The following is a 27097-nucleotide window of genomic DNA, read 5'->3' as shown; positions in this document are numbered from 1 at the left end:
AGTTCAATCAGTCAAACAAACAGTTGCTGTGAATTATGGTGAGCCACCATGAAGCAAGATACTTTAGATTATTTTCCTTATTTCACCACAGGTATTCTTACTTCGGCAAAGGAAAACAGCCTGCAGTGTAATAAGGTTATAAAACATATGAATTACCCCGAGCAGTCATTTACTAATGGCAGGCTCTACAAAACATAGTTAACTATCGTACGATACAGTTTTTCTTTTTCCTTTTTTCAATCAGGGAACTCAGACCTGTCAAAGTTCAAGCGTCGACAATTGAGGAACTGGTCTTCCATTCAACCTCTGTGTGACTGCAAGAAAGTTCAGTGGAAAAGAGAAAAACTATCAATTTAAGCACAAAGTACACATCGCAAGTTATGGCACTCTGTTTAACGGTGGCTAAGAGGTGAAACAATCGAGACATAATTTGTCGAAAATTTTTTAGATAGAATGGAACATTGGCGACTTTCAGCAAGCAGTCCTTCGGCGGCGACAGAAAGTTGCTCTAAAGGTCGAAAAAGTTAAGGACGGAATGTCAGATTAACGTAGTGCCTCAACTTTAATTCTTAGGAAAGACACTATTTTCTCCTTTATCTAATTTGAAATAATTTTATCATAAAACCTAACACATATTTCAAGTAGATGATTTGTTAAGTTGACCAAGCTGCAATAATACGCAAAAACGCTCTATTGTATCTCAAAGTTCTGATCACAAAGGATTTACTTTTCAAATAACCGAACCTCTGTAAGTGACCGCTCGAGCCTTTTCTGTCCAGTTTTCTAGCATAGTTCGTGGCGAACACGCAGAATGTCTGAGAAACGAAGATTAGGATAGGAGACACATACATTTAGGGATTACCAAAAGTTGCCTGGATCACGACTCTAATTACGAATTGCGAATTTTTTATTGAAAACGAGAGTTCAAAATTTGCCGCATCACTTTGTCTATTTTTATCGGAATCTGAATTGGTTCATGCTTTCAAAACTTTTTCTCTATGAGGTCATGACGTCATGTTAAGTGGAGGAAAATGGAGGACGCAACTTGTCAGAATTAAAAAAAGGTCATGAGATCATTGTGCAGTACAGGATTTTTCCAAAAAATATTGTTTTCCTGTTTCCTCATGAATAATGAAAAGCTCTTAGGGCGTGTGCTGCGTGTAGCGGGGGGGGGGGAGGGTGGGGTGTCGTAGGGAGGAGAGGGAGGGAGGGGGTGCAGGAAATTTCAGTTTTAATATAAGTTGTCATTCTTGGACATGGATCATATAGATTATTTAACCGATCCGGCAAACTGTGAGCTCTTGTTTCCAAATGACACCCTTCGATTATGGTCCTAAATTGCACGTGCAGGCAACTTTTGATAATATTTTATGATTCATTTAATCATTTTGTTTGCAAAGACTTGCGTAGTTTTCATCAGTTTCATTTGGGCTCGTTTAATTGTGGTCGCTCACAGATTTTACACTCTTTGCTGTTTTCCAGCTCTTTAGTTTTATTATATAACACTCTTATTAGATGTTTGATCCTTTCTATCCGATTACTATTTACGTTACCTATTACTGAAGTCATTAAGTAAGTAGTTAAGTGATACACAGGTTTGCACGTAATTCGGTGGATAACACAACATCGATCTTTTAATTACCTATGAATGCGACCAAGACAAATTAATACATAGATCATCGGAAAACATTGAATTCTTCTTGGCCTACTGCCACAGCGGAGCTTAATCTAATTACTAATATCAACTGCAAAATGACACTAAAAAACTGCACGAAGAATTCTTTTTTTTTCCGGTTTTCTCAGTGAAAAGCTAGATTTTAAATAAGTTAATTCTAAGTTTTATTAGGATGGAAATAAATTTGATACGTTTACACCATTGCTGGCTAAGCGTTTCCTAAAGGGAGACAGAACTGTTCTCGGGAATGACATTTTAATAAAGATTTTATCGTTGTTGTTGTTGTTGTTGTTTACCAACAGATCTTACTGAATATTAATTTTCTGAATGAAAAGGGGTTAAAATTTATTCTCAACTCAAAAATTCGCCTACAATCTTAGTGTCTGCTACCATTCTGACAGGGTGACCTTAATTTGGGGAACACGTTCGAGAATAACTTGTGTGATGTGGTTTATTTAGAATTCTCTACTTAAAATAAATATTCTTGTGGCAACTAGTTTTTTTTCTATTGTTTGCGAAATTCTGTTCCTATAAAGATACTCAGGACTTGAGGCTAAGGTGCCTTGGGAAAATTTCGAGATTACATTTCTGGATGTATGGAACCGACTGGTTCTTTCAAATGAAGTTTTTCGAACAAGTCCCCTCCACAAAGGTCACCCTGTCGCGAAGGTAACAGACACGAAGGTTCTAGAAACATTTTTGAGTCGGGAATAAAAATTATAAAATAATTCAAATAGTACGCGCGCTCTGATTGGCCATAAAACCATTTTACATGAGCGTATGTTAACACGGTTTTCGTTCCTCTTTCATTAGTTATTTTATAAAACAAATGTGAAATGGTTTGGCATTTTTTTTTCATTCTAAGTAGAAACAAGTTTTACATCTGAATACGCGACGTGCACGAATGTTTTGGTAAGGGTGAAAGTGTCATCTTTAAATATCAAAAGAGACCATTTCTTGCTTGTCCTTACAAAAAAATGAGGGTAAAAAAATTGTTGGCTTCTTAAGGAGGGTAAATGATCGCCATGCTGAACTATCCTCCTTTCTTTTTTCTTGGCGATATTTACCGAAGGAAAATAATTAAGACCTACATATTTGATTAAGGGAATATCCCCTTGTCAACTCGACCAGGGTTATGCAAGTCGTATTGAAAACTGCCCTGCAGGAGAGATGATAAACACTGACGAAAAATTCTGAATTGGTCAAGCAGAGATCACACTGACAGAACAAAATTGTAGGACAATTATGATATTAGAAAATAAAAGAGACTTTTAATACACCGCTGTGGAAGGAAGATCGTTACATACACAGTTGGTGGATATTATTTATTTTGAAAGATCTGCGCTATATTGTGGTTTGTTTCAAGTGACCAAGAATCCCCTACCTTACGAACCTTTTTTTTTTGCTCCGTTTTGCCTTTTATAACGAAGTGTTCTAACGCCCTACCAAACACTCAAGTTTTTTAAATCTCAATTCTAATAATACGATATTAGATTTCTCTTCTCAAAAGGTAATTTTGTATTACTTCAAGTAAATAGCAAGTTTTACATCTGAACGCGTGGTGTGCAGGGATGTTTTTGGTTAGGGCGAAAGTGTCTTCTTTAAATATCAAAAGAGACCATTTTTTTCTTGTCCTTACAGAAAGGAAAATTAGAAAAGGGGAGGAAACCGAGAGAAAAAATTATTGGCTTCTTTAGGGTGGGTAAATGATCTCCATTCTGAACTCTACTTCCGTTTTCTTTCTTGGCGACAACAATCGGGAACACATTCGAGAATCTCTTGTATGATGTGGTTTATTTAACATTCTCTACTTAAAATAAATATTACTATGGCAACTAGTTCTTTGTTTGTATTCTTGGCGAAATTCTTCTCTTACAAAGACACTCGGGACTTAAGGACTAAGGAACCTTGGGAAAACTTCAAGATTGCATTTCTGGATGTATTAAACCTGTGTGGAGATAGATACTTCTAAAACCGACTGGTTCTTTCAAATAAGTTATTTTCGAATACGTCCCCCTGAACAGAGGTCCCCTTGTCACGAGGGTAGCAGACACAAAGGTTATAGCAAAATTTTTGAGTCAGGAATAAAGTTTTTGTACCTTTATTCAGAAAAATCAATAATCAGTTTAAATCTTTATTCTACTTTTTCCCTCTATAAATGGCTGTCTAAGTGTATGCAAACGTCAAATTCTAAAATTTTATTTAGCTTTTTTCTCTTTATTAACCCGTTAACCCCGAAGAGTGACCAACATTCTATTTCTCCTTACAATATCACCCTTGAATCAAACATTAGGGTCACAAGAATAAAGGAAATGATCACCAACTGATGTGAGTATTCTTCACTTGATGAATTTCTTAATACTGCAATGGCCCACGTAACCCTTACACTCGTCATCCCCAAATGTAGCTGCGTAAACCCGGGCTGAGTTCTGGGCCTGTCCTCTAGAAAGACCGACACCGTAGACAACAGAGGGACAGCTTATCCCGGAAGGTGTGCGGCGTGTGTTACAGCGAGCGTAGTAGCTGTTTTTCACAAGCTTTACTCCGAGTTTGGCTGCGATTCTAAGAAACCAGGCGACTGATACAGCTTCAGTATCATCAGGTACAGTTGTAAAAAGAACCAGAACGAGAAGAGTAACAACTGAATGGAGTTTCATGGCTTCTCTGTAACCCTGCTGGGGTTGAAAACATGAATATAACTTAAAAAGAAGAACTAACCAAGATTTTTAAAGTTTTTCTTCCTGATCCCTTATCAGTGGTGTTCCTTACCTCCCTGGTCTTTTATATCAATTCTTAAATAGTACGGTAATAGGTTTCTCTTATTCAAGGGCATCTTTTTTTTTTATTCTAAGCACAAAAAAAAAAGTTTTCCATCTGAATACGCGACGTGCACGGATGTTTTTGGTAAGGGTAAAAGTGTCACCTTTAAATATCAAAAGAGACCATTTCTTATTTGTCCTTAAAAAAAAATTAAGGAAACTTAGACAAGGGTAAAAAAATTGTTGGCTTCTTTAGGGTGGGTAAATGATCGCCATGCTGAACTATCCTCCCTTCTTTTTTCTTAGCGCATTTAAATCTTTTTCGTTAAGTATATTTACCATTAGAAGACACTGACAAAATTTAGTTCGACGTTTATGATATCTTTTGTTAAAGGCACTTACCTTGAAAGTAGTAAATATTCTCAATTCGTTAATGACTCTTTAGATCCGCTGGCCGCGTGATTTGCTTGAGGCTACGCAGATGTTGTCTGCTCTTAAAACTATCCCCTTCTCCAGGTCAAAGCTAAGTGGTCCAGTCGCTAGCAACGAGGAACATTTTATATGGTGTGAACAAGACGATGTTTACCAAAGAAAAATAATTAAGATCTACATATTTGATTAAAGTAAATTTCCATTTCAACTCGACCAGGGTTATGCAAGTCGTATTGAAAACTACCCTGCCGGAGAGATGATAAACACAGACGAAAAAATTCTGAGTTGGTCAAGCAGAGATCAGACTGACAGAACAAAAGCGAAGGACCATTATGATATTAGAAAATAAAAGAGACTTTTAATACACCGATGTGGAAGGAAGATCGTTACATACACAGTTGGCGGATATTATTCGTTTTTAAAGATCTGCGCTTTACTGTGGTTTGTTTCAAGTGAACAAAAATCCCCTACCTTACGAATCCTTTTTTTTGCTCCGTTTTGCCTTTTATAACGAAGTGTTATAACGCCCTACCAAACACACAGGCTTTTTTAAATCTCAATTCTAATAAAACGATATTAGATTTCTCTTATCCAAAGGTAATTTTGTATTACTTCCAGTAAATAGCTAGTTTTCCATCCGAATACGTGGCGTGCATGGATGTTTTTGGTAAGGGTGAAAGTGTCATCTTTAAATATCAAAAGGGACCATTTTTTTCTTGTCCTTACAGAGAAAAGAAAATTCGAAAAGGGGAGGAAACCTGCGGAAAAAATTATTGGCTTCTTTAGGGTGGGTAAATGATCTCCATTCTGAACTCTACTTCCGTCTTCTTTCTTGGCGACAACAATCGGGAACACATTCGAGAATAACTTGTGTGATGTGGTTTATTTAACATTCTCTTCTTAAAATACATATTACTGTGGCAACTAGATCTTTGTTTGTATTCTTTGCGTAATTCTGCTTTTACAAAGACACTCGGGACTTAAGGACTAAGGAACCTTGGGAAAACTTCAAGATTGCATTTCTGGATGTATTAAACCTGCGTGGAGATAGATACTTCTGGAACCGACTGGTTCTTTAAAATAAGTTATTTTCGAATACGTCCCCCTGAACAGAGGTCACCCTGTCACGAAGGTAGCAGACACAAAGGTTATAGAAAAACTTTTGAATCAGGAATAAAGTTTTCGTACGTTTATTCAGAAAAATCAATCAAATCAAATCTTACTTGTCCTTACAGAAAAAGGAAAATTAGAAAAGCGGAGGAAGGGGGGGGGGGAACCTAGAGAAAAAATGATTGGCTCCTTTAGGGTGGGTAAATGATCCCCATTCTAAAATCTCCTTCCGTCTTCTCTCTTGGCGTATTAAACCTTTTTCGTTAAGCCTAGAGCGTGCCCAGCAGTCTGTTCAAGCGTCAACGACCAAACGATTTTGTGGTTCGATAAGCTCGGAAGATTTGTTCACTTACAAAAAAAGGCATTTAGTAAACGAACATGGAATTTTCTTAATAGGTTTATATGAGTTTTTCTTGTTTCCCTCAATATTAACTGAAACTGAAGCCTTTCTGAAGTAAGTGACCTGAACTGTCACGCCACAGCGGTCTCGAAGACCACTTGCTACGAAACCAATGGATATGGGTAGTCTCGGTTGACCACTGAAAAACCAACGTAACCCTTAGAATCGCTTGGCATTTCAATAAAAAATCATATATACTCAATAGGTTTCTATGAAGTTTTTTTTGTTGCTTGCCCTGCCGGCTTTTCTTTCTTCTGCGCTTCTTTTTTTTTTCTAACTCAAAATAGGGGGGGGGGTGCCGGGTACCCCGTGCCCCTCCCTTAGATCCGCCTCTGTATTAAATCCGTAGAAAACATATGCACAGTTTATTACATGACCAATAAAACAGTTCTAAAAAACAACACAAGCAAAAACATATGAACTGAAGCGGCCTCTTACATAGCATCTGGCTAGTCTAGCCCCCTGTCCCCCTCCACTAGTCTAAGCCACAGCTTGTTTTAACTTAACTTCCCCTTTTTTTTCCCTTCGTTTTTTTAGCAGCTGTTGGTAGTTTTGTTCCGAGGAGTGAACCAAGCAGAGGTATCCATAGTTATTGTTCGTAGCGGTCATATCAATCAATTAATCAAGCAATCAATTTTCTGAGATTTACGAAGAATTCGTAACGGTTATAAGGCTCGTTTAATTTTCCATTAGGCCTTAGAATGCGATGAATTATCTTGCTGCATCTCCGGCTCCAACATCAAGGTTTCTAACCTTTCTTGTACCGTATAAACGTCAGTAGATGGACGAATTTTTACGTTGTGACACTATATTCTGAAAGCGTGTCAAAGTATCTTAACGATCGAGTGAGATTGAGACAGACTCGGTCGAGCGCCCGGCGGGCCGACTGAGCATAACTGAGCATGCGTTGTTTGACACGCGAGGTTGATTTGCATAGTGTGAAGTCTTGATCTCTATGAAAAAGATCAATGATTTTCGGAACTAAGATGCGGTAAGATTTGCCATTTCAGACTTTTCTGATTGGTTATTCAGATATGGCATTGACTGATAAATTTATTTAAGATGTAAAGCAAGATAAACTGCAATAACTTCCAGACATTAGAGCGACGTATGTTCAAGTAATTTAGGGTCGTGAAGTTGTTAGTTAACTTTTAATCAATTTATCAGGATGCTTTGAGGTCTTTGGTAGTTTTGAAAGCTCTCTGTTTATGATAGACTGTTAGCAATTATTTATATATTAGAAATAACTCGGAAGAAAAACGCTTGCTTAATTTGGAGGAGCGATGACTGTTCTTTTTACGATGCCTTGACGAACCTACTGGCGTCAACTTTTCTGACACATGCACACATAGTCGACACATTTGCTTATTTTGGAAATAGTTTAAAACCCGTTTCTTATTAGAACCGAGTACGAAGTAGAATGCTACGGCTTGTCAATCTTCACGAGATTAGCACAGTTAATTTTTTGGAATCCACAAATTTCTGGTGTCGAGTCAGGACCTGTTGTGGTTTAACATTCTCAATTTTTTTCAGGCTTTCAATAGTTTGATGTAGGTTACGTGGAGCCAAAGAGAGGAAAATGGATAATGATCTACTTTGCAACTTTAGAAAGTGCAGAAAGAGACTGAATACACATGCTTGGGTAAACAATTTTTTCAAGTTTATGGCATATTTTTTAATCCAATTTCATTTTGAAATATTTTAATGTAAATATACTTTTTTTGATCCACAAAATCTCCAGGTTACCTCATGCTCTCGTATCCTTTTGCTCCATGAGCTTTCAGTAAAAATATATTTCTTATTTCTTGTTGAAATATCTGATGTCTTAAGTACTGAACATTAACTGAATACAAGTGATCAATGGAAGCAGTCAGAAGGGCATTTTTGTTTTTCTTTGAAAAATACCAGACTTTTTAAACAAAATTATTGATAAAGACATAAGTCCAAAATCATATCTTTCTTAAGAGAATCTTTACATGAGCATGCAATTGTGTGGATTTTTATAAATTTTGTATGATTGTCCAGTTTTAATTGTCAGTGTGGTCCTGCATCAAAGCACACTGACAGAAGCACTGCTGTCAAAGTTCTATGTTCATCTTTTCTGACTGAAATAGGCTTTAAGATGAGTACATTTCTATCCAAAATTTATGGTTAAATTATGTACAACCATGAGCTTGTGTCAGTTTGAGTGACTGATTCCTTTAATCACTTCTTGATTGATTGACTTTGTCATTGATTGAGTGGTTGACTGTCTCACTGTGTGGGTGACTAACTGATAGACAGACTGACCCACAGACTAATAAACCAACAGACTAACTGACTCACTGACTGACTTATAAACGGACAGACTATGGACAGATGGATAGAAGCAGAAAAGCAGATTGACTGATTGACAGATAATATCCATCAACTAGAAACTTCATGGACACATGCAGGTGGGGGCTGTTTTAGCCTCTGTTCCAGTTCCCCTGTTGTATAATTACAGGAAGATTGTTATTAACTTATCAATAATTTTTTCACTTATGTAACTTACACTTGCCAATGAAAGTTAATGAAAATTGCTGTGGTGGTAGGAACACAACAGGTATTGCAAATTTAAATGTATTCTCTGAGTATAAATTTTTTGCATTTGAGTAGAATTAGTGGTTTTAAGTAATGAACAGTACCTGCCTTGATACCTACATCCTTGAATTTATGTAAAGATATATTTTGTGATGAGGATGGAACCAGAGAATTCAACAAGAGCCTTATCTGTCCAGCTTGTAAGTATATGGTTCTTTAAGTCAAATGCTCCTTGTACATATAAAAACTGTTGAAAATAATTGATGGATTTCTCATATGTTATGCTTCATTGCCAGGTGAAACTAATCTGTCTGCAAAATTTGACGTCATTCGTGTTGATCTACAGGCTTCTGAACAATTCAAATCAGTAAGTGTTTATAAGGAATCGTTTTAATCAGTTCACATAACTCATAAATCAGATATATTCTGCTAGTGCATATGTACATATATTTTGAGTGGGTCTTCTAGTGGTTGTACTTTTTCAACCATGCATTGTTACCATGACAACAGCATAAAGCTCAGCCAAAAATGTGTGGTAGTACCTATTCCTCACCAGTTTGGGCCCTAAGGAATCAAAATGCCTAGAGAGGAGCCAACAAAAAGTGAATGTCTGTAGATAGTTGAAAACAGGGTATAGCAATCCTTAAATAAAACACCTTTATGTTTATTCAGAAAGTGAGCACTCACTTAAACTACTGGTTGTGCTTAAAATGGGGAGTTGATCAGTACTAGAGTTGGTGTCAATGATATTTTTCCTAAATGTTTGTTTGTTTCCATTTTACAGATGGTGTTGGCTGGTCAAAAACCTGAGGTTATTATGGAAATTTGTTCAAGAGCATTGGCATTCTGGACATACCAAGTAATATATCCTCACTTATAAGCAAGTAGTATACCCTTCACTTTCTTACCTGTGAGCTGCTTTAGAAAGAAGTTGTAGTTCCTGTGGGAATGAGGTTTATCATTACACTTTTAGAGCAAGAAGTGGGTCTGTGAGGTATTTTATAAAACATGAAAAAATTGTATCTGAATTAATGTCAAACAATTCACTGAATGTATATTTGGAAAGAGTCCTACTCAAAATTTGGGCAACAAATAGCCACCAAAAGCTGTATAAGCCTAAGCATTAAAGTGAGTTCTTATTTTTCTCTAAGCTTCCTAAATTGCCATTTTTGATATATTAAAATTCAAACTTGGCTCCAAGGCTTGGGGGAAAAAACAAAAGAAATCACCTTGAGGTTGAGGGATGAATAATTAATTTATTTTGTCTTATTCCCCCCTAGCACTGGAACCATGTTAGATCTTTTAAATATCGAAAATGGCAAATTAATTTGTCTTAAAAAAGTTAAATGTTTTCTCAATTTTCCTCAAGGCAAGTATATTTCTTGCCTTTCAAACTCCTGTTCAAAATGGGTGGAGTGCCTCTTTACATTTTTATGTGCATATAAGTAATCTTTAACAAGACGCAGAGAGAATTAAACCCTTTTTTATAGGCTTACATAAAACTGGTACCTGTTAGCTTTAAAGAATGGGGTTTAAGCTTCTGAGGATAAAACTACTGTTAAAGTAGAGTCTTAAACTTGTTCTATTGTCATACGAGTTTTTTTACAAACAGAACTGATGCCAATTAGTCAAAACTATGGCAGAATAACCACTGATTGGCTAAATGCCTTAGTTTTGAATTAAAGCATAATGATACACCAGAACATCATGAACAAATGAAAAGTTTTTTCAAATTACATAAACATGAAGAGCAAACTGTCCTTTTACATTATTCACGTCCACAATTGCTATTGTGCTCAGTGCCCTTTCACGTATGAAATACAGGAGGCTGCTGATCCAGTCATTGAGTGTCATTTTTAAAATTTTTTTTTAGGTTTTTGGGTAATGCAGTCTGAGCTAATATGTTTGTGAACCTTGGTAGAGATATGAAAATACTTGTTTCACAGATACCATGCTTCAGTTGTTTCCTCTTTTGCATAGACCCACCAGGAAAAAATGTACCAGGATTATGTTGCCAACAAAGCAAAGGAGAAGACAAATCAGTTGGAGCAGTACTATAGTCAAGTTCTTTCCAAAGTGCAAGCAGAACTAAGCTGTATCCTATTGTCTGTGTTTTTCTTTGTAGACTTCATCTTGCAAACGAAGATTTGTAGGATAAATGTGCATAGAACAAATTGTAAACACTGTGAGAGCTTTAATGGATCCTATTGGATTGTGGGGATACAATAAACTTCGAACCTTCCAGGACTGGATCAAGGATACATACCTTAAAACGAATAACCATGAACATTTCTTACAATTTATGAGACTTTGGAGTAATCCTCCACAAATTTCCTTGACTGCAGTTCAATTTATAAACAGCCTTAAGAACCCAAACATCAAGTAAGTGTTTTGAAACTAATCATGAATTACTCTGACGCTCGATTAAAGGGAGATTTATTTTGATGAGGAAAACATACATTATGAAATATGTTACTTCATGATAGTAATGTTAGGAAAGATTCTTGATATTTTGCAAAAAAGCTGTTTTGCTCATTGCAGATGACAAGAAGGAGCTGGAGGACATCAAGAAGCGTAACAGTGAACTGTCTGAGAAAATGATGGAAAAGAATAGACAGTATCTTAAGCTCCAGGTGAATACCTTGTACGTTACTCACCCATTTAGAGCTGCTGCATGGTTATATAAGAAACGATCTCTATCGGATTGATGGATTTTATGTCACAGTGTGAGGCTATTCGACGATAGGAAGGAAGAGCATATGCTGGTTTTACGTAAATGACTCCTTTTTCCCTCTCGTTTTTTGGCCATTTAATCACACCCGCACGTAGTTCTGCTTTCTCTTTCTTTTGGTTTTTAATGAGTCACTGCTACTGACCCCTGATTTCCGGTCCAACATCAAGGAGCATTTTACTAAAAAATCTGTTTTAGGAAAGTAAATCTGTGTTTGTGTTCAGTGAATGGCCGTCAGAGTAAATGATGCATGCACAACCTACTGTAAGATATCCTTTCTGTTAAGTCACGAACGTACAGCACTTTGCTATCGTGCAATGTTAATGTTGTCTCACAGAAAGTACTGTTTTACGTCAACAGGGAATGTATGACTCACTGAGAAGGTAAGAACAGAAATGTGTTTTTAGAAGAATTTTGCAACTTCTTTATTGTCAATGACCCCTAGAACATTTTCACTGTAATTTGTTATGGCCTACAGCTACTAATTAAGACTGAAGGAAAATGGAATGAGGAGTTCAGTTACAAAAGTACACCGCGTTGTAGTTTTTGGCAGACTGATATATTCATGACGTAGATAATTCATGGTTTTTGTCTCTAAACAGAAAATTTACCTACTGAAGCTCGCTCGCCATTTTTTTAACGCAGACATTACTACGCGCTGCAAAAGATTGGCTTGTCGCACATGATTACCTTTAATCATTGTAAGATATATGCTCGTTTCTCATCTGCAGAAAAACGATAACGCCATCCGTTCTAGAAGGACGTGAAGAAAGGATTCTAGAATCTCGCGGTTTGGGAGGAGAAGTGAGTCGCGTATTTGAGATTCCACTCGGGACAGGCGGAGGTAAAATTAATCTAGCAAAAAACTGTTTTATGCACTACTTCTGAAGAAATTGAGAGCAAGGAAATTTTTTCTTTCTCGATTGGGTTGTAACCGATAGCCAGTGGTGCTATTGACAGCCGTTGTTTTGAGCAAACTGACCCAAGGGTGACTGGCTTTTACGAATATTTTGACGTTATAATGTCTATTTGCACAATAGAAAACTGGCCTAATGTAATTTGGATGGATTCACAGACAGATGAAAGTGCTGTCTTTCAAGATAAGGCCTCTTTAATTTGGAGTCTTCTTGTGTAAACAAAGACTTTGGATTAGTCAGTGCAAGGTCCTATATCATTTTTAAAACCGTTCACGTGCATGACAATACCTATAACCACACGATCGTTTGATAAAACGTAGAAAAGGGATAATTTTAATACCTGAATGATAGGTGTAACTTTGTTTCAAATTTTCATAGAGTTGCTGAGACGAACAGCTAGTTCTGCTGATGTGAGATATCCTGCAGAGAGTAAGTAAACTCTAGCAGGGACGCTAAGTAATAAAACAATCTCTGTAAAATTTTATTTTGGTCATCGATTTTCTCAATCGACTTAAAAGCCCCCTGCATGACCACCCTAACCACTCTCCTCAGAACAATGTTGAACTCCAGCCAAGAGGTTGAACAGGAATAGGCCATCGTGTATATATAGGGGGTGGTGAACACGTCTGAAAACTGTTGCCACTGATTGCCAGCCTTATACATCTACTTCAGTAGGTGACATTTATCCTTGGTCTGAATTACAACCTTTTTTCTGCGTCAGAGGTGAAATTGTATGCCGTTGTACAACCTTTTTTCTGCGTCAGAGGTGAAGTTGTATGTTGTTGTACAAAAAAAAAAAAAGCAAAAACAACAACTTGTGAATGGACATGATGTTTTTATTGTTATGTTATAAGTCTTGGTATTCACGGTTATAAATACACTATTGTAATTATTCTTCATTTGCGCGATAGGAGAATTTCATGTCTTTGATCCACCAGTTCCGGTGTCGGCTCGTGTGTCAACTCCAAGCCATGGACCGCTGAATGATGCCGATTCAGCTTCTCGCAAATTCACCCTTGATTTTACCGGAACCCCTGGAATCAGCAAACGGCTGGGACAGAAAGGAGCACATAAGGAATAGCTGGATTTTTACGTGACATTTTTGATACCCGATTATTGGTGTTGAAGCTAAGAGTGATATTTTACATTTATGTGGCTAATATTTTCTCGTGCCTGTCGTAACGTAGAAGAAAAATACCCAGACTTTTTGTAAGCAAGTCTCTCTTTTTACGGTCATGGTAAGTAGGCAAATAAAAATGTTTCTTGGTTAATCGTGGAAAATTCTTGTTTGCTGCAAAGGACCAAACTTTCGTAAAATTTCGATCATTGCCAAAGAAAAAGGGTCCTTAAAAATGTGCGAAAACCGATAAACAGCAATAGTTTGTGTTCGGCGTCATTTTGTAACAACGACGCATTTTGTGATAAAGGTTGCGCATTTTGTAATAGGTATTGCAGCATTTTGAAGACGGGCTACACATTTTGAAATAATATCTGCAGTATTCTGTATCAATCGTCGGTTGAAGTAATTTATAACAACATCTTGATGCAATGCAAATTCTAATAATCTTAACTTTGCTACAAAGCACTTAGGAAAAGTAATTTTAAAGGTTACCGTCAAATATCGCACTTTGTTCGTGCGTGATATCGGCGATATCTCGGAACAGCCGTTGAAGTGTTTTCTGGGACTAATCACCGACATGTAGGTTTCAATGGAGGACATTTGAAACTTTTGGTCAAAGGTAAGGCGACCCTTGCAAAATCTACGTTTTCCAGACGTCACTCAAACACCTTCACTCCGATTTTCCTGTTATTTAGACCGGCAGAGTCTTGTTTGCTGCGTTCTTATATACTTCAGCTTTCTGCGAGAGGTGTCTAGTGATCAGCTCTACAAAAAGTACAAAAGGTAAGACATTTTATTGTTTGCAACAAGGTTATGAGGTGTGCGGGTGAAATTTAGCCGGGGTGGATGGATGTAGGAAAACTGTTTTTGATATTTTTTTCCTAATTTGATCCATCAAAATAACGATTAAGGTTGCAAGCTTTTTCAAAAAGTAATTTCATGAGCACGCCGGTGGCTGAAACACTTTACTTTTGAATTTCTGTACATATAGAATGAGATACTACTTTGTGAGATTATGCACAGGCATGCGTTTTTTAGTTGACTTCTTATACTTGCAAGTAGGTCGTCAGTCAGTATACATTTCCATCGGCGCTGTAGTTATTCCAAAATCTATTCCCAAGAAAGGCTTTCTTTTCTTCTTTTCTTCTTTTCTTCTTTTCTTCTTTTCTTCTTTTCTTCTTTTCTTCTTTTCTTCTTTTCTTCTTTTCTTCTTTTCTTCTTTTCTTCTTTTCTTCTTTTCTTCTTTTCTTTTTCTTAGATCTATGGGCAACGTTTCCTCTACCTACCGACTCTGCTAGGCCAATATTGCGTTATGGCAGACATTCCTAAGATTTCATCCCATTATAAACACTAGCTGTAACTGTCATGCCCTAAGGAGTGTGCTGAGACAAAACTCGGTCGTGTTTATTACTCTAGTGTCTCTATGACCTTGGACTAAACTTACTGCTGACTGAGCCGGCCTTTGGATAGTCCACTAGTGACTTGTTCATTAGCAAATTAGTAAAGATTTGTTTTTTTTTTATTCATAATAAAATGAATTTTATATGCTATTTACTGTCGCAAATAATGAATTGCAGTACAGATGGGCTCTGAAATTACGCCCTTTTTTTTGGATCTCGAAATTCTCAGAATTCAAGATGTTTCTAAGTATTTTTGTTAAATAAACAAAACAAGTATGATTTCGTTTTTTGTACTTGACCTTCATCAGGAATTTCCAGGTGTCGATATGTCGCAATATAGGTATGTCATTGAATTAACCGAACAGTGATAGTTTTCGTGCACTCAAGGACAGGCTAGGTGATTATGTAAATCTGCGTTTCAGATGTTAACGTTTCCGACGTTAACATTTCCGTTGGATAATCTTTTGCTGCGGATATGTATCACAACAAAATAAACATGCGTCACTGACCGAGCGAAAGGTCAGGATGCCTTGCAGTGAACTGCGAATTATTTGTTTTGGCTACTTTGAAGACGTGCGATGCGATCCCATTGTTAAACAAGTAGCAGACGTTTGGCGAAAGCCATGAACTATTTGCACCGGTTACGACATTTTTGCAAGTTTGTTTGTTTGTTTGTTTTTTTTTTTCAGGATCATCGCGGGTAATCAATGAGAAGCATCTCATTACCTTTCCGAGTTAAAGTAAAAGACAGGCTTAAGACTGAGTGTAGGAAACAGACCAGTAGAACAAAAACTTTTTTTTACCGGCTGATGTTGAAACTTACTGATCCCAAACAAAATTCTAACACTGTTGTCTTCCGGGTAGAGTTTGGCGTTCATTGTTCCACTGAGCACCATACCTTGTTTGAAAGCCTTGAAACTGTGTACGGAGAGGAACCTTGTCATTACAATGAAGAAAAGTCGATTTTGTTATGATAGTGCCGTTTTTGCAGTTTTTAAAATGTGAGCAAAGGAATTATTGAAAGAAAAGATGTAACTCTAAAAAAATAAAAAAATATTTTTAATGCAGAAAACATGTCCGATGTGCATGTCTTTACAAACACGCCATTATGGCAATCTTGACATCGCTGATTAGTGATAACACATTATTTAAGTGTGGTCTCGTTTTTTAGGTATTGCAAAATCATCTCCTAAAATTTATCATTCATATATTTTAGAACCAATTAGCTGCGACTTCAGATAGTTGGGCCTGAAGGAATGTATTCTGGCATGATGGCTGAACGTGGTTTACTAACACTCATAATTTTGGCCCTGCTGTCTATCAGTCAAGGTAAGTATGAATAGGGAAGGGGTGGGTGGTGCGCAGTTGCTCAGGTACTGACACTGAAGCTACATATTCTCTGTTGCCTTTTAGAAAGGCTTATTTAAGGTGGCTCACATGGCCATTTTTATTTTTCAACACATTAATTCATTATGAATTGTATCTACACTTTTTCAATTCTCTCTTAAGGAATGGTGTCCAAAAATGCCCAATCAGGCTTACATACTTGTTGTGCTTTAGAGAAAAACCCTTATTTCAGTCTTAATGCGCCTGTAATACGAAAACGAGATCAGTTGCCCCCTTTCTTATTACGATTCAGTCAAAATATCAAGTTTTTTTCACTTACTCTGTTGTAACGGTTTATCAAGATTTCAAGAGTCCAGTATTGAACGAAAGGGTGGAAGTTGCTCACAAGACTGAATTTTATTCTTACGAAAGCTTAGACGAACCAATCCTCACGAAAGTGGAAACGAACTGATCTTAATGAAAGTGAAAACAAAGTGATCCTAATGGAAGCGAAAACGAAGTGACCTTAACGAGAGCGAAATCGAATTTTAACCTTAAAGCATTTAAGAGGCTATGTCTGTCATGTTCGCTTGGAGTTTTGTCGTAAATGTACGAGAAACATTTTCGCAGTGACAGACGCTTGTTCTTTACTTCTTTTGTCCACAAGCAATATTTATTTTTTGCTTTTTTGACCTACAGGTTTGGAAAATTGTACAGAGCCGTGTCTCATATACACTGTTTCAAATAGAATTGACGCAATTGAGTTAGCTTCGTCCAGAGTGGTGAACCTGGTGTCCAATCTTACGTTACCACTCGATCTTGATGTCCATGTAAGCGAAAGAACATTATACTGGAGCGATTCCAACCAACGTGTCGTCAAACGTATGAACATGTCCAGTGGTGTCACGAAAGACGTTATTACAGAAGACCATGGATATGTCGGTGACCTTGCCGTGGAATGGGAAAGTCGCCTTTTATATTGGACAGATTCGTTCTACCACAGGATTGAAGTTGCCTCCTTAGACGGCACCAAAAGAAAGGTGCTCTTCAGCGAGTCCTTGAGCTATCCGGCTGGAATAGCGGTACACCCAAAGAAAGGGTGAGTAGAAAGTGTAAAATGGTCGCATCTATTTGAGGCGAGTTAGTTTGCGTCTCAAGGAATGAAAATTTGGCAAAGTATCTTTTTGCAGTGACATGGTTTTCCATAGAGGGGCTTGAAAATGGAATGAATTAACGGTCACTGACCTACAGAAAACAATGAGACATTATTTTCCCCTGCCGTCATGAGAATTATGCTTGCTCCATTATCTCTGAAAACGTACTCAGTGAGTTATTTAAACTTATAACAGTACTAGCATTAAAGATTAGGAACAGTCATCGACGATGGTCATTTTTATTTACAATGTCACCCTTGAAGCCCTTATTTGTAACCTGCGATGAGGCGTTCCTTAATTTGAATTTTGCTGGGAGGGCGAAGCACCAGCAAAAAGAACGTACGATCTGAGAGAGACCCTGTTTCCTTCTTTCAGATGGATGTTTTGGACAGATGCGTCGAGAACTGCCAAGATTGAACGAGCAAACCTTGCTGGCTTTGAGCGAACTGTCCTGGTCGATCTCACCAATTCATCTCAGTTCTGGCCAAATGCTATTTCCGTAGACTATACTAACGATCGCATCATTTGGGTTGATGCCTGGACTGGTGCAGTTGATTCGGCTGACTTTCAAGGGCAAAATAGACGAATGGTGGCATCTCAAGTTCCCATGTATCCGTATGACTTCATTCTCCATGGCGACACGCTTTACTGGAGCGACTGGGTAGAAGATGCTATCGAGATGCTTAATTGGACAACTGGCGATTACTTAGGAAACTTCAGCGCCGTGGTTTCCGGTAGTGTTTATGGTCTCGGTCTACTCGATAAATCAAGACAACCAGCGTCAGCAGGTAATAAAGGTTAAGTTAAGTCTTTCAGTTTCCCATGAACATCGTCCTGTTTTTTGCTGATAAAACTCTAGCTTGATGTACCTTGAGGGGCTTGTACAGGCAAGTTTGGAAAAGAATTCTACCTCCCTTGGTCAAGCTTAAAGATATGGTAACAAAAAAGAAGAATATATGTACATGTTATGCTTTTCGTGAATATTACGTGAAAAATCAAGAATACAATGAATATTGATACAAAGGAAAGGACGAAAATATGTTTCTTTTTTTGATTTCTCTACTAGATAAAAAGAGCCATATTCTCTTTCTGCAATTAGTATTGAACAAAACCGGACATAGATATTTTAAAATGAGAAATCCTGTTATTTCACAACTGTCATTCAGTTTCAATTACAATGGCAATTAAATCTGTTTGAAATTTGAAATTCACGTAAAAGGTTCTCTTCCTTTTAGAAAGTCAGCTTTGTAAGATAGACAACGGAGGCTGTAGTTACTTGTGCCTTTTGACACCTAACGGATCTCTTTGCGCCTGTCCTGATGGCATTCCTTTCTCAAAAGATGGTAAACGCTGCCTTGCAGGTAAGAATTTTCTTTTTCTGCCAGGGGATATTTTAATGATGGTTATTGCCATACGTTTACTAGTTGCTGATCCTGATTTGAATGTTCAAATAAAAAACTTTACGAAGCCTAAACTGAAACCAAAAATGACGACAGCGAGGAGACCGTTTTAATTAGGGAAGGTCAGATCGATCAATGCCGTTCATTGGAAAGTGAATGCCGCCTACTTACGGTTAAAATTTTATTTTTAGTGACCATTTCTTGATTTTCTGATTGTTACTTGCGAAATAAATCGATTTTGTAAAAAATTGACCATATCAGCGCTTTGCAAAAAGAACAATGAAAACAAATTAAGGCTTATCGATGTTACTAGCCATCTTGGGAAAAGGCTGCTGCTTTTAGTGATGTGACAAAGGTGAGTGCTGCATAAAAACGACTGTAAAGAAAGCAAAGAACTCGGCTAAAAGAGGTTATGAGTAAATCAAAACGTCCCCAAGACTCTAAATATCTCAGTGATCTATTAACAATGTCTGGAATACTTTAAATGTCACCTAGAATCCGAGACCCTGTTCTCCACGACCTGGAAATTGAAAAAGGACTTTTCCGTTAAAATCCTTCTCATCTCAGTTTCAGAGATTACAACATTTCTTCTCTTTACTGAGGGATCAAACCTGAGACAAATGGCTTTCAACGCTACAACGTCACGGAGAATCCCCCTCAAAGTACCTGTGTCGCAACCCATCGCGCTGGATTTTGACTTTTTGGAAGAAAAAGTCTACTGGACAGACATAACACTAGGAACAATCTCTCGAGCGTATCTCAATGGATCATCTCAGGAGACCGTGGTCAGAGTTGGGCTCAACAACCCATATGGACTTGCTGTAGATCCGTTTGGTCGGAATATTTACTGGACAGACAGCGCAGAGCGCGTTATTGAAATAGCATCCACAGATGGACTCTACAGACGAGTACTCATTAAGGATAAGTTGCCAAATCCAAGGGATATTATCTTAGACGTCACTCGAGGGTATACAAATGTATCTCATTCTTCATGTGATTATTTTAAAGATTATTCCAGTCAGCTTGTGTAAAGCTTTTAGTTTCAGCGTGCGCCAAAAATCAGTAAATTCGTGAATTCGTTAGACAAAATTCGATAGAAAAGCTGTTTGTCATTGAAGTGTTATATTTAGTTATGTGCAAAATGATTGGCCAGTTGTGGCGAATGATGTCAGATGTGATCGTTTCTTTGCGAGCCATATCACCAGTAGTATCTTAATTTCATCAAGAAACGACATCGATGCAAAATGAATAGGAATATTATTTTTTTCTTTTCTTTTTTTTTTTCTTTTGTTTCGAAAAGTTTTTTCCAATTTTTGCTTTTATTTTACTTCTGCTTTTTTTTCTTGCTTTTCATCACCAATAGGTACATGTATTGGACAGACTGGGGATGGGACGAGAGGATTGAGCGAGCAGATATGGATGGCACAAACAGAAGAGTGATTACTCGTTATGGGCTGCTTTATCCTAACGGTCTGACTCTAGATGTTTCTAGGAATTGGCTCTACTGGATCGATACTTCTTATGGAAAATTGGAAGTGTACGAGTTTCCATCTAACACAAGGAGAACCATAATACCCGCATATAGGGAACCATTTCTTACTTCTCCATTGGGGCTGACACTCTACGGGAGTAATTTCTTTTGGACTGACACACATCTTAATGGAATATATCGAGCGGACCGTAACACTGGAGGAAACGCTTCAAAAGTCCTATCTACTTCTTCTCGACCAGCTTTGATTCATGCGTATGACAGGAACATGAATATTACTCCAGGTATAATTCAACCTCGATTATCACATTTATAGAATAGAAGTAGTGCGTAAAACGTGCAACCGAAGGCTCGTATTTCATTAATTGCGGAACACAACCAAGCCGAGAAGATCTGGTTATCTCGTGATACGCAAAATGGTATTTTGCGTGCGCGACAAACTGTACTATGGGTATAACACGAGATACTATTTGAGCACGAGTCTAGGTGAACTTATTCTATCGCATGTTAGCTGCTTATGAAGTTGGACGGTTTTTCTTGGCCCACACTGTACTTATCGTGACATGTATTTAAAGTAAAGTGGTTTTGCCCTTTGGTCACATGTTCTGTTTGTAATATGGGCCTTTCCGCGAATATTTGATGTACATTAAAGTATTTGGTTTGTACATTAAGAAGAACGGTTACTTTCGTGCTAGTTGCTTTTCTCTCTCTTAATGCAACACCAGAGATCTAACCAGTAAAAAGCAGCCGTTAACGGTTACATATTTGCTTTCAGTTCCCATTTATTGTCATTATCATTATCGTTATCGTTATCATTATCATTATCGTTATCATTATCATTATTGTTATTGTTATTGTTATTATTATTATTATTATTATTATTATTATTATTATTAGTTGTTGTTGTATTGGCTCTTGCATTTCATTCTTGTTCCGTTTCCATTTTAATTCTTGGCAACTTGTGTAAAATTTAGACAAGATAAAAGTGTATTCACCTAAGTATGTTATTTTGTAGTAACGGATCAGTGCATGAATCAAAATGGTGGATGCAGTCACTTCTGCTTACTCTCAACCAGTGGTAAAAAATGTTTGTGTTCTGCGGGGTTTTATCTTCAAGACGACGGAAAAGGTTGTAAAGGTAATAAATCAAAACATCCATTACACACCTGAGTTTGACTAAAACAGAGTGGCGTGTCTCGGAAATATTTTAATTTCTCTTTCTCAACAAGCACTATTTATCTCTTAAAGTGTTTATGACACAACTTTTCCCGTAGATTGGTAACGAGTTAATTAAAAATATTAATGTTTTTCATTTTTTTTAGATTTACTGGTTTATAATACGAAACATAATGTTCTGCGGTAATTATAGATATCCACGTTCTTTTTCAAGAGCGTTCAGAGGCAAAATTCAAGAAACGGAATAAATTGATGAGAAGGAAAAGGGTTACTCCGACTTGTTTTGTCATTTCACTATTTGAAGCTGAGCAAGTAACGAAACCAATTACTTTGATTTTGTCAATCAAGTTTTCACAAGGGAATAATAATGTTTTTGATCGTGCGGAATTGCTAAAACTCAGGGATATCCGGAGGATATTACTTTAGTGATATTCCTCAAAGGCGGTGTCTCCTTCCAGAAAAAAAGAGGCCTTTGCATCAGTGATCTTAAGAGTAAACTTCCTTATCGCAGTGTGCAAACATTTTAATACATTTAAATGTCTTCCTACAGCTCAAAGAGAGATCCTGCTTTGTGCAGATTATTCATATGACAAGATAATAAGGGTTTCTCCGCACGACTCAGGATCATTTAGTCGATTGCCGTTTTCAAACATCTACAGTCCTTTCGCGCTGGACTATGATAAAGTAGAAGACAGACTGTATTGGACACAATATGGACAGATCTCCCGCGCATTTCTTAATGGTTCTTCCCAAGAGGCCATTATTGACGAGAACTTGTACACCACGTACGGACTAGCAGTGGACAGTGTTGGAAGAAATCTTTATTGGACCAATGCAGGAAAAAGTATGTTGGAAGTTTCTAAACTGGACGGTTCTCGTCGGATGGCTCTTATGACTCATAACGTATATCAACCCATGGACATTATTCTGGATGTTTATAGGGGGTTAGTATGCACTTAACAGATGGATTAGTGTTCAAGTTAAATAGGCAAGGGGATAAACAGATTCTGAAGTTAAACGGTCATAGGCGTTTCAATAGTTTCAGTGCTCCAAGTTGCGACCGTTTTGGTCGCCGTGGCGAATGAAAAATTTTATAAGCGACTACAATTTTCAACAGATTTGAAAAAAGAAGTCTAAAAATTTATCGATGTTTGGTGGAATTATCAAACGTACAAACGCCAATGACGCAACATGAACTGTCCTCCCAAACGCTGTCCGTCTTCGTTCCTTTTTTGCTTATTTAGACACATTTGTATTTGTATTTAGATAATTAGTATATATCACACAGGCCACAAATGCTTTTACACGTGCTCAGATTAGACCATTTCCGGAATATTGATAGGAATCGTGATTAATTTTTTTCTGTCTATACAAAAAATTTGTTTTGAGCTCGGTAAAGAATTAAGAAAGATGTTTTTCGTCTTGTCACGAGCGTGGGACAAAGAAAAAATTACCATCTCTACTATTTCTATCTACAAACTTTACGCTATCGACATTGCTAATCCTAGAAGTATGCAGGACGCGTGTCATATGAACTTCGTAATAGACCTCGCTCAACGTAGGGTCTCTGTGGCTCAGTGGTAGAGCATCGGAGCGCGGAATCCGAAGGTCTGAGGTTCGATTCTTCATGGGGACTCAGAATTTTTTCTTTGTCCCACGCTCGTGACAAGACGAAAAACATCTTTATGAAGAAAGGTCTTAATACAAGATTAAGTACGCGTCTAATTGCCACTGTTATTCCACAATTACTTCATTTTAGCAAACTAGGTCATAATATTGCTCGTATTTTTCCTCGCGCCTACCGTACTCGGAAAAATACAACGCAACTCGCAAAATAGTCGCGCGTATTTTATGTTAAGCCGTGGGATGAGGTAGAGAGATTGAATAGCGTGAACTGTAATGCAAAGTTAAGATTTTTGATTGAGAAACTCGGCATCTTAAACTACTACTTGCTTATAATGGCCTAACCTAAAAAAATTCTTATTTCCATATTTGACGAGGGTAAACTTTTCTTAATACAAACACCCTGTGAAGGTATGTCCTTTTCCCTGAAGCAAAAAAATTGGTCACACACATGTTGATTACGACAGATTCCCTATACCTCTACGATTTCGATATGATACCCGTTGGCTACTGGCATATCATCTGAATTAGCTGTCGTTCCAAACACGCTTTAACGTCGAACCTTTTAAGTTCCTTTGAGTATAGTGGCGTTTGCAAGAGGCCTCTCTCAAATTGACGTATACCTGTAGTCAAGTTATACCCAAGAAATTACGTACAATTGTTTGTTTATTTAAAGTTGTCAACAAGTCACTTACGACTCATGTTTTGCACAACATTTTTGTTTATAGAGTGATGTATTGGACAGACTGGGGCACTAACGCAAAAATCGAAAAGGCTGAAATGACAGGCAGAAAACGTGTCGTTATCGTTAGCTCAGGACTGTATCGGCCAAACGGTCTCACACTTGACAGAAAGAGAAATCGCTTGTATTGGATCGATGCCGGGTACCGAAAAATAGAATATCTGGATATGAATCAAAATAAGAGGGTGGTGCTGCTAAGTTCTTACAGCCTGTATGGTGCCTTTGGTTTGACTCTGCTCGGAGATTACTTGTACTGGACGTCGGGTTGGTATAATCATGGTGTTTATCGAGCCGATAAGGAGACTGGTAGCGGTGTCACCAATTTCTTCAGCAGCACTGGATCGTTAAAAGGCATTCGTGGATATAACCTTAGTGAGCCCTTTCCAAAAGGTAAAAATAAATTTAATGAGCAATATCGCATTTTGCACACATCTTTAAATACTAGCCCAAATTTTTCATAATTATATAATTTCGAACTCCAGTTAATCGTTTGCATTGCTCTCAATTTTTGGTCCCTTTTTAGTTTAGGTCTCTTTTTGTTTGTCCACTCAGCAAACTAGAAGAGTCTTTGAAAGATTTATTCCGTCGGAAGGCGTCACTGAAGTTGTCGTTATGTTACTCTTTTAAGTTCTTGAGTGACTCCTTCAGGAATCGATGGAAGCTAGTTCCCATACATGCGCTTAAGTGTTAAGGGGACGATGTTCTTACAAGTTGCAAAGCAGTCCGTAGGGAAATTGTCAGTGGATAATTCTATTGCGCATGAGCCAATCGGTATATCTAGGCGCGCTCCCAGAGGAGTACAAAGTGAAGGCTATCCGGTTCGCGAACGTTTATCGCACGTTAATTTCTTGTAATTGAAGGTGGTTTCCCCATCATGAGTATATACCTAGCTTTCCTCATTTTACTCATGTCATCTCTCTCCCATGTTCTCTACATTTACACACGCTCAGCGTGGTTGTGAGATTGAGTTAATAAACTTTAACCTCGCACAGTGGCACTGCCTACTTATAAATGCTCTGAGAATAATCCATTTTACTTCATTTTCGAAAAGTGCATGCAAGTTCTTTGACTGTCAGGCCGCAATGTTGAACCCACATAGCTTATATTGTTGTTGCCATATCGGATGGGTATTTCTAGCTAAAGCCTACATTCGTTGGAGCGCGCCTCAAATAATTCATGTCGACGAGGTCCCTAGTGTACCTGAGACACTAGCGATTTTTCCTTTTTAAGTGAGTGCGTACGGAATCATAATGGCCCAACTATATGAGCGAATCACGTCTTTAGAACTTAAGCGTACACACTTTATTGAAATATTATGCGATGAAGGACCGAATGGCTGGCTTTAGAATCTTGTAGGCTATCATTAAGGTCCCAAAGAATGGCTCCACGATCCTGAAAACTTCTTTTTAAAATCCAGATCGTTTCACCATCAAAACTACTATCTGAATGTAGTAAATTAAACGATATCTTTCTTTAAACAGAAGGAAACTCTTCTTGCCTTGGCGATTGCAGTCATATTTGTTTGTTGTCTCCTAACGGAAGTGAATGTGCATGCCCAAGTCACTCGATCCTTGGAGAAGATGGGAGGACTTGTAAACATGACGGTAATTGAATGCACCACAAACCCCTTAGGGATACAATAATCCACATTTTCTTTTTATGTCATTTTTATTAAAAGCGTCGTAAAGTTTCAAAAATCAAAATAAACATTTCAACTTTCCATTTTAATATTTGTAGCAAAGGGGGTCTCGTCCAATGAAGGCTTTTATCTTTGATAGCACGACCTAGAGTTCCAGACTGACACCTGAAATAGATGCAGGGGTGTTATACCACAGTGCCTAACATTTTGTAGGGATTGACTAAGCTACTCCCATTAGGATTAGCTTTTAATCATTGTAATGATATAAATGCGAATGGAAAGAAGTAGATATGTATTTGAAAAGGGAGATCACATGGTTGACTAAATAGTAAAGCCGGTTCTCCTCAACCTCTTAGCTTCTCAAATACAATTTACAAAATATCAAATTTGAATTTTTCGGCGCTTTTGTAAATCTGTTAATATTAGGTCCCTCTTGAACTAGACAGTTTGCTAAACTGTTCTAAGGTTTAAGAATTTACTGTTCTTTTTTTAGTACCTCAGAAGATATTACTTTTCGCTGATGGTAGTCTGAGCCAAATTTATACATTATCTCTGGACAAATCGAACACGAGCGCCAAATTGGTACCAATGGCACATCGTATCAGTCGTCCTGTAGCACTTGATTTCGACAGTACAGAAGACAGAATATATTGGACGGACACAAACTTGAATACAATATCTAGGATGTTTATTAATGGATCGTCTCCAGAGACTGTCATTTCCAGAGGAGTTTATTATCCTTATGGGCTGGCGGTTGATCCTCTGGGTAGAAATATTTACTGGACTGATCATTCTCTTAACAAAATTGAAGTTAGCAGAATGGATGGATCAATACGAAAAACCTTGATTACCCAAGACCTTGATAATCCACGAGATATAATCTTGGATATCGACGAAGGGTAAGATTTTCTTCAGGTTTGCAGTTTGGCGGGAAAGGGTGGTAATAAAGAATGAATTCGGTCTAAGTTAATGAAATTTAAATCCATAACACTGCTCAGGAACAGCTTTTTTGAAGTGCTTATGGATCTAGCCTACGTGTAGCCGTACCCTCCCCCGATGGTGAAACGGAAGCCAGGGAACGTTGCCTCGCCTCCGTTTCACCTTGGCGAAGGGAAGGTACGGCTACATGTAGGCTATTGTGGATCAAAATTTTGTTTTGTCAGAACTACCAAATCTTAACTTTGGATAGCCTCAAACAGCACTTACCCACAATAACTTTTCTGGCAAAAGCGCCTTCTTCATACTCCCGCCCGATAAAGCTTAATTTTCTTGCACGTTTCGAATACAGGCAAAAATTCGTCGTTTTTCATTGACTCATAGTATCACCGTAGGTAATATTTCGAGACGTTTTGGCTGATTCATCGGTCTTCATCTGTTCTATGAATGGTTAAAGTTGGAATGTGTCATCTGATCAATTTTTTCTTTTTTTTATGTCAAGGGAA

The 27097-nt window shown here is 37.6% G+C and overlaps 2 protein-coding genes and 1 long non-coding RNA gene across 4 annotated transcripts in view; 2 read left to right on the top strand and 1 right to left on the bottom strand.

Moving 5' to 3' along the window:
* Window positions 1-3763: 3763 nt before the first annotated feature.
* Window positions 3764-4997, bottom strand: LOC113684164 (uncharacterized). The gene is made up of 2 exons (XR_003447451.2): window positions 4837-4997; window positions 3764-4350 (listed from the first exon to the last, which is right to left on the bottom strand). It is a non-coding gene; the product is annotated as an uncharacterized LOC113684164 (long non-coding RNA).
* Window positions 4998-7283: 2286 nt separating this feature from the next.
* LOC113684154 (E3 ubiquitin-protein ligase CCNB1IP1) lies at window positions 7284-13857 on the top strand. The gene is made up of 13 exons (XM_027201496.2): window positions 7284-7367; window positions 7910-8018; window positions 8118-8133; window positions 9079-9138; window positions 9235-9305; window positions 9723-9797; window positions 10919-11033; window positions 11300-11320; window positions 11480-11571; window positions 12030-12052; window positions 12401-12513; window positions 12965-13015; window positions 13498-13857. The coding sequence occupies exons 2-13, from the start codon at window positions 7956-7958 to the stop codon at window positions 13665-13667; spliced, it is 870 nt and encodes a 289-aa protein (XP_027057297.1). The 5' UTR covers window positions 7284-7367; window positions 7910-7955; the 3' UTR covers window positions 13668-13857.
* Window positions 13858-14002: 145 nt separating this feature from the next.
* Window positions 14003-27097, top strand: part of LOC113684160 (low-density lipoprotein receptor-related protein 4) — a 22838-nt gene continuing 9743 nt past the window's right edge. The window contains exons 1-13 of one of the 2 annotated variants that reach the window (XM_089203311.1): window positions 14388-14489; window positions 15796-15852; window positions 16323-16435; window positions 17132-17531; window positions 17962-18374; window positions 18822-18947; window positions 19554-19953; window positions 20350-20759; window positions 21491-21613; window positions 22202-22595; window positions 24003-24406; window positions 25498-25620; window positions 26149-26554. In XM_089203311.1, the coding sequence (XP_089059437.1) occupies window positions 16363-16435; window positions 17132-17531; window positions 17962-18374; window positions 18822-18947; window positions 19554-19953; window positions 20350-20759; window positions 21491-21613; window positions 22202-22595; window positions 24003-24406; window positions 25498-25620; window positions 26149-26554 (3272 nt within the window). In that variant the 5' untranslated portion in view covers window positions 14388-14489; window positions 15796-15852; window positions 16323-16362. Of the gene's footprint in view, window positions 14490-15795; window positions 15853-16322; window positions 16436-17131; window positions 17532-17961; window positions 18375-18821; window positions 18948-19553; window positions 19954-20349; window positions 20760-21490; window positions 21614-22201; window positions 22596-24002; window positions 24407-25497; window positions 25621-26148; window positions 26555-27097 lie in introns of both variants that reach the window. The other variant, XM_089203310.1, reaches the window with a different exon arrangement.

This window comes from Pocillopora damicornis, chromosome 4, assembly GCF_964200805.1.
Source record: "Pocillopora damicornis chromosome 4, jaPocDami1.2, whole genome shotgun sequence".
Lineage (NCBI taxonomy): Eukaryota > Metazoa > Cnidaria > Anthozoa > Scleractinia > Pocilloporidae > Pocillopora > Pocillopora damicornis.
The sequence above is the reverse complement of the archived record's forward strand: the minus strand, read 5'-3'. Positions and strand labels throughout refer to the sequence as shown.

Coding starts and splice junctions, on each gene's coding strand:
- LOC113684154 (XM_027201496.2), top strand. CDS start 7,956: ATGGATAATGATCTACTTTGCAACTTTAGAAAGTGCAGAAAGAGACTG. Junction 9,139..9,234: donor GAGCCTTATCTGTCCAGCTT/GTAAGTATATGG, acceptor CTTCATTGCCAG/GTGAAACTAATCTGTCTGCA. Junction 9,306..9,722: donor CTTCTGAACAATTCAAATCA/GTAAGTGTTTAT, acceptor TCCATTTTACAG/ATGGTGTTGGCTGGTCAAAA.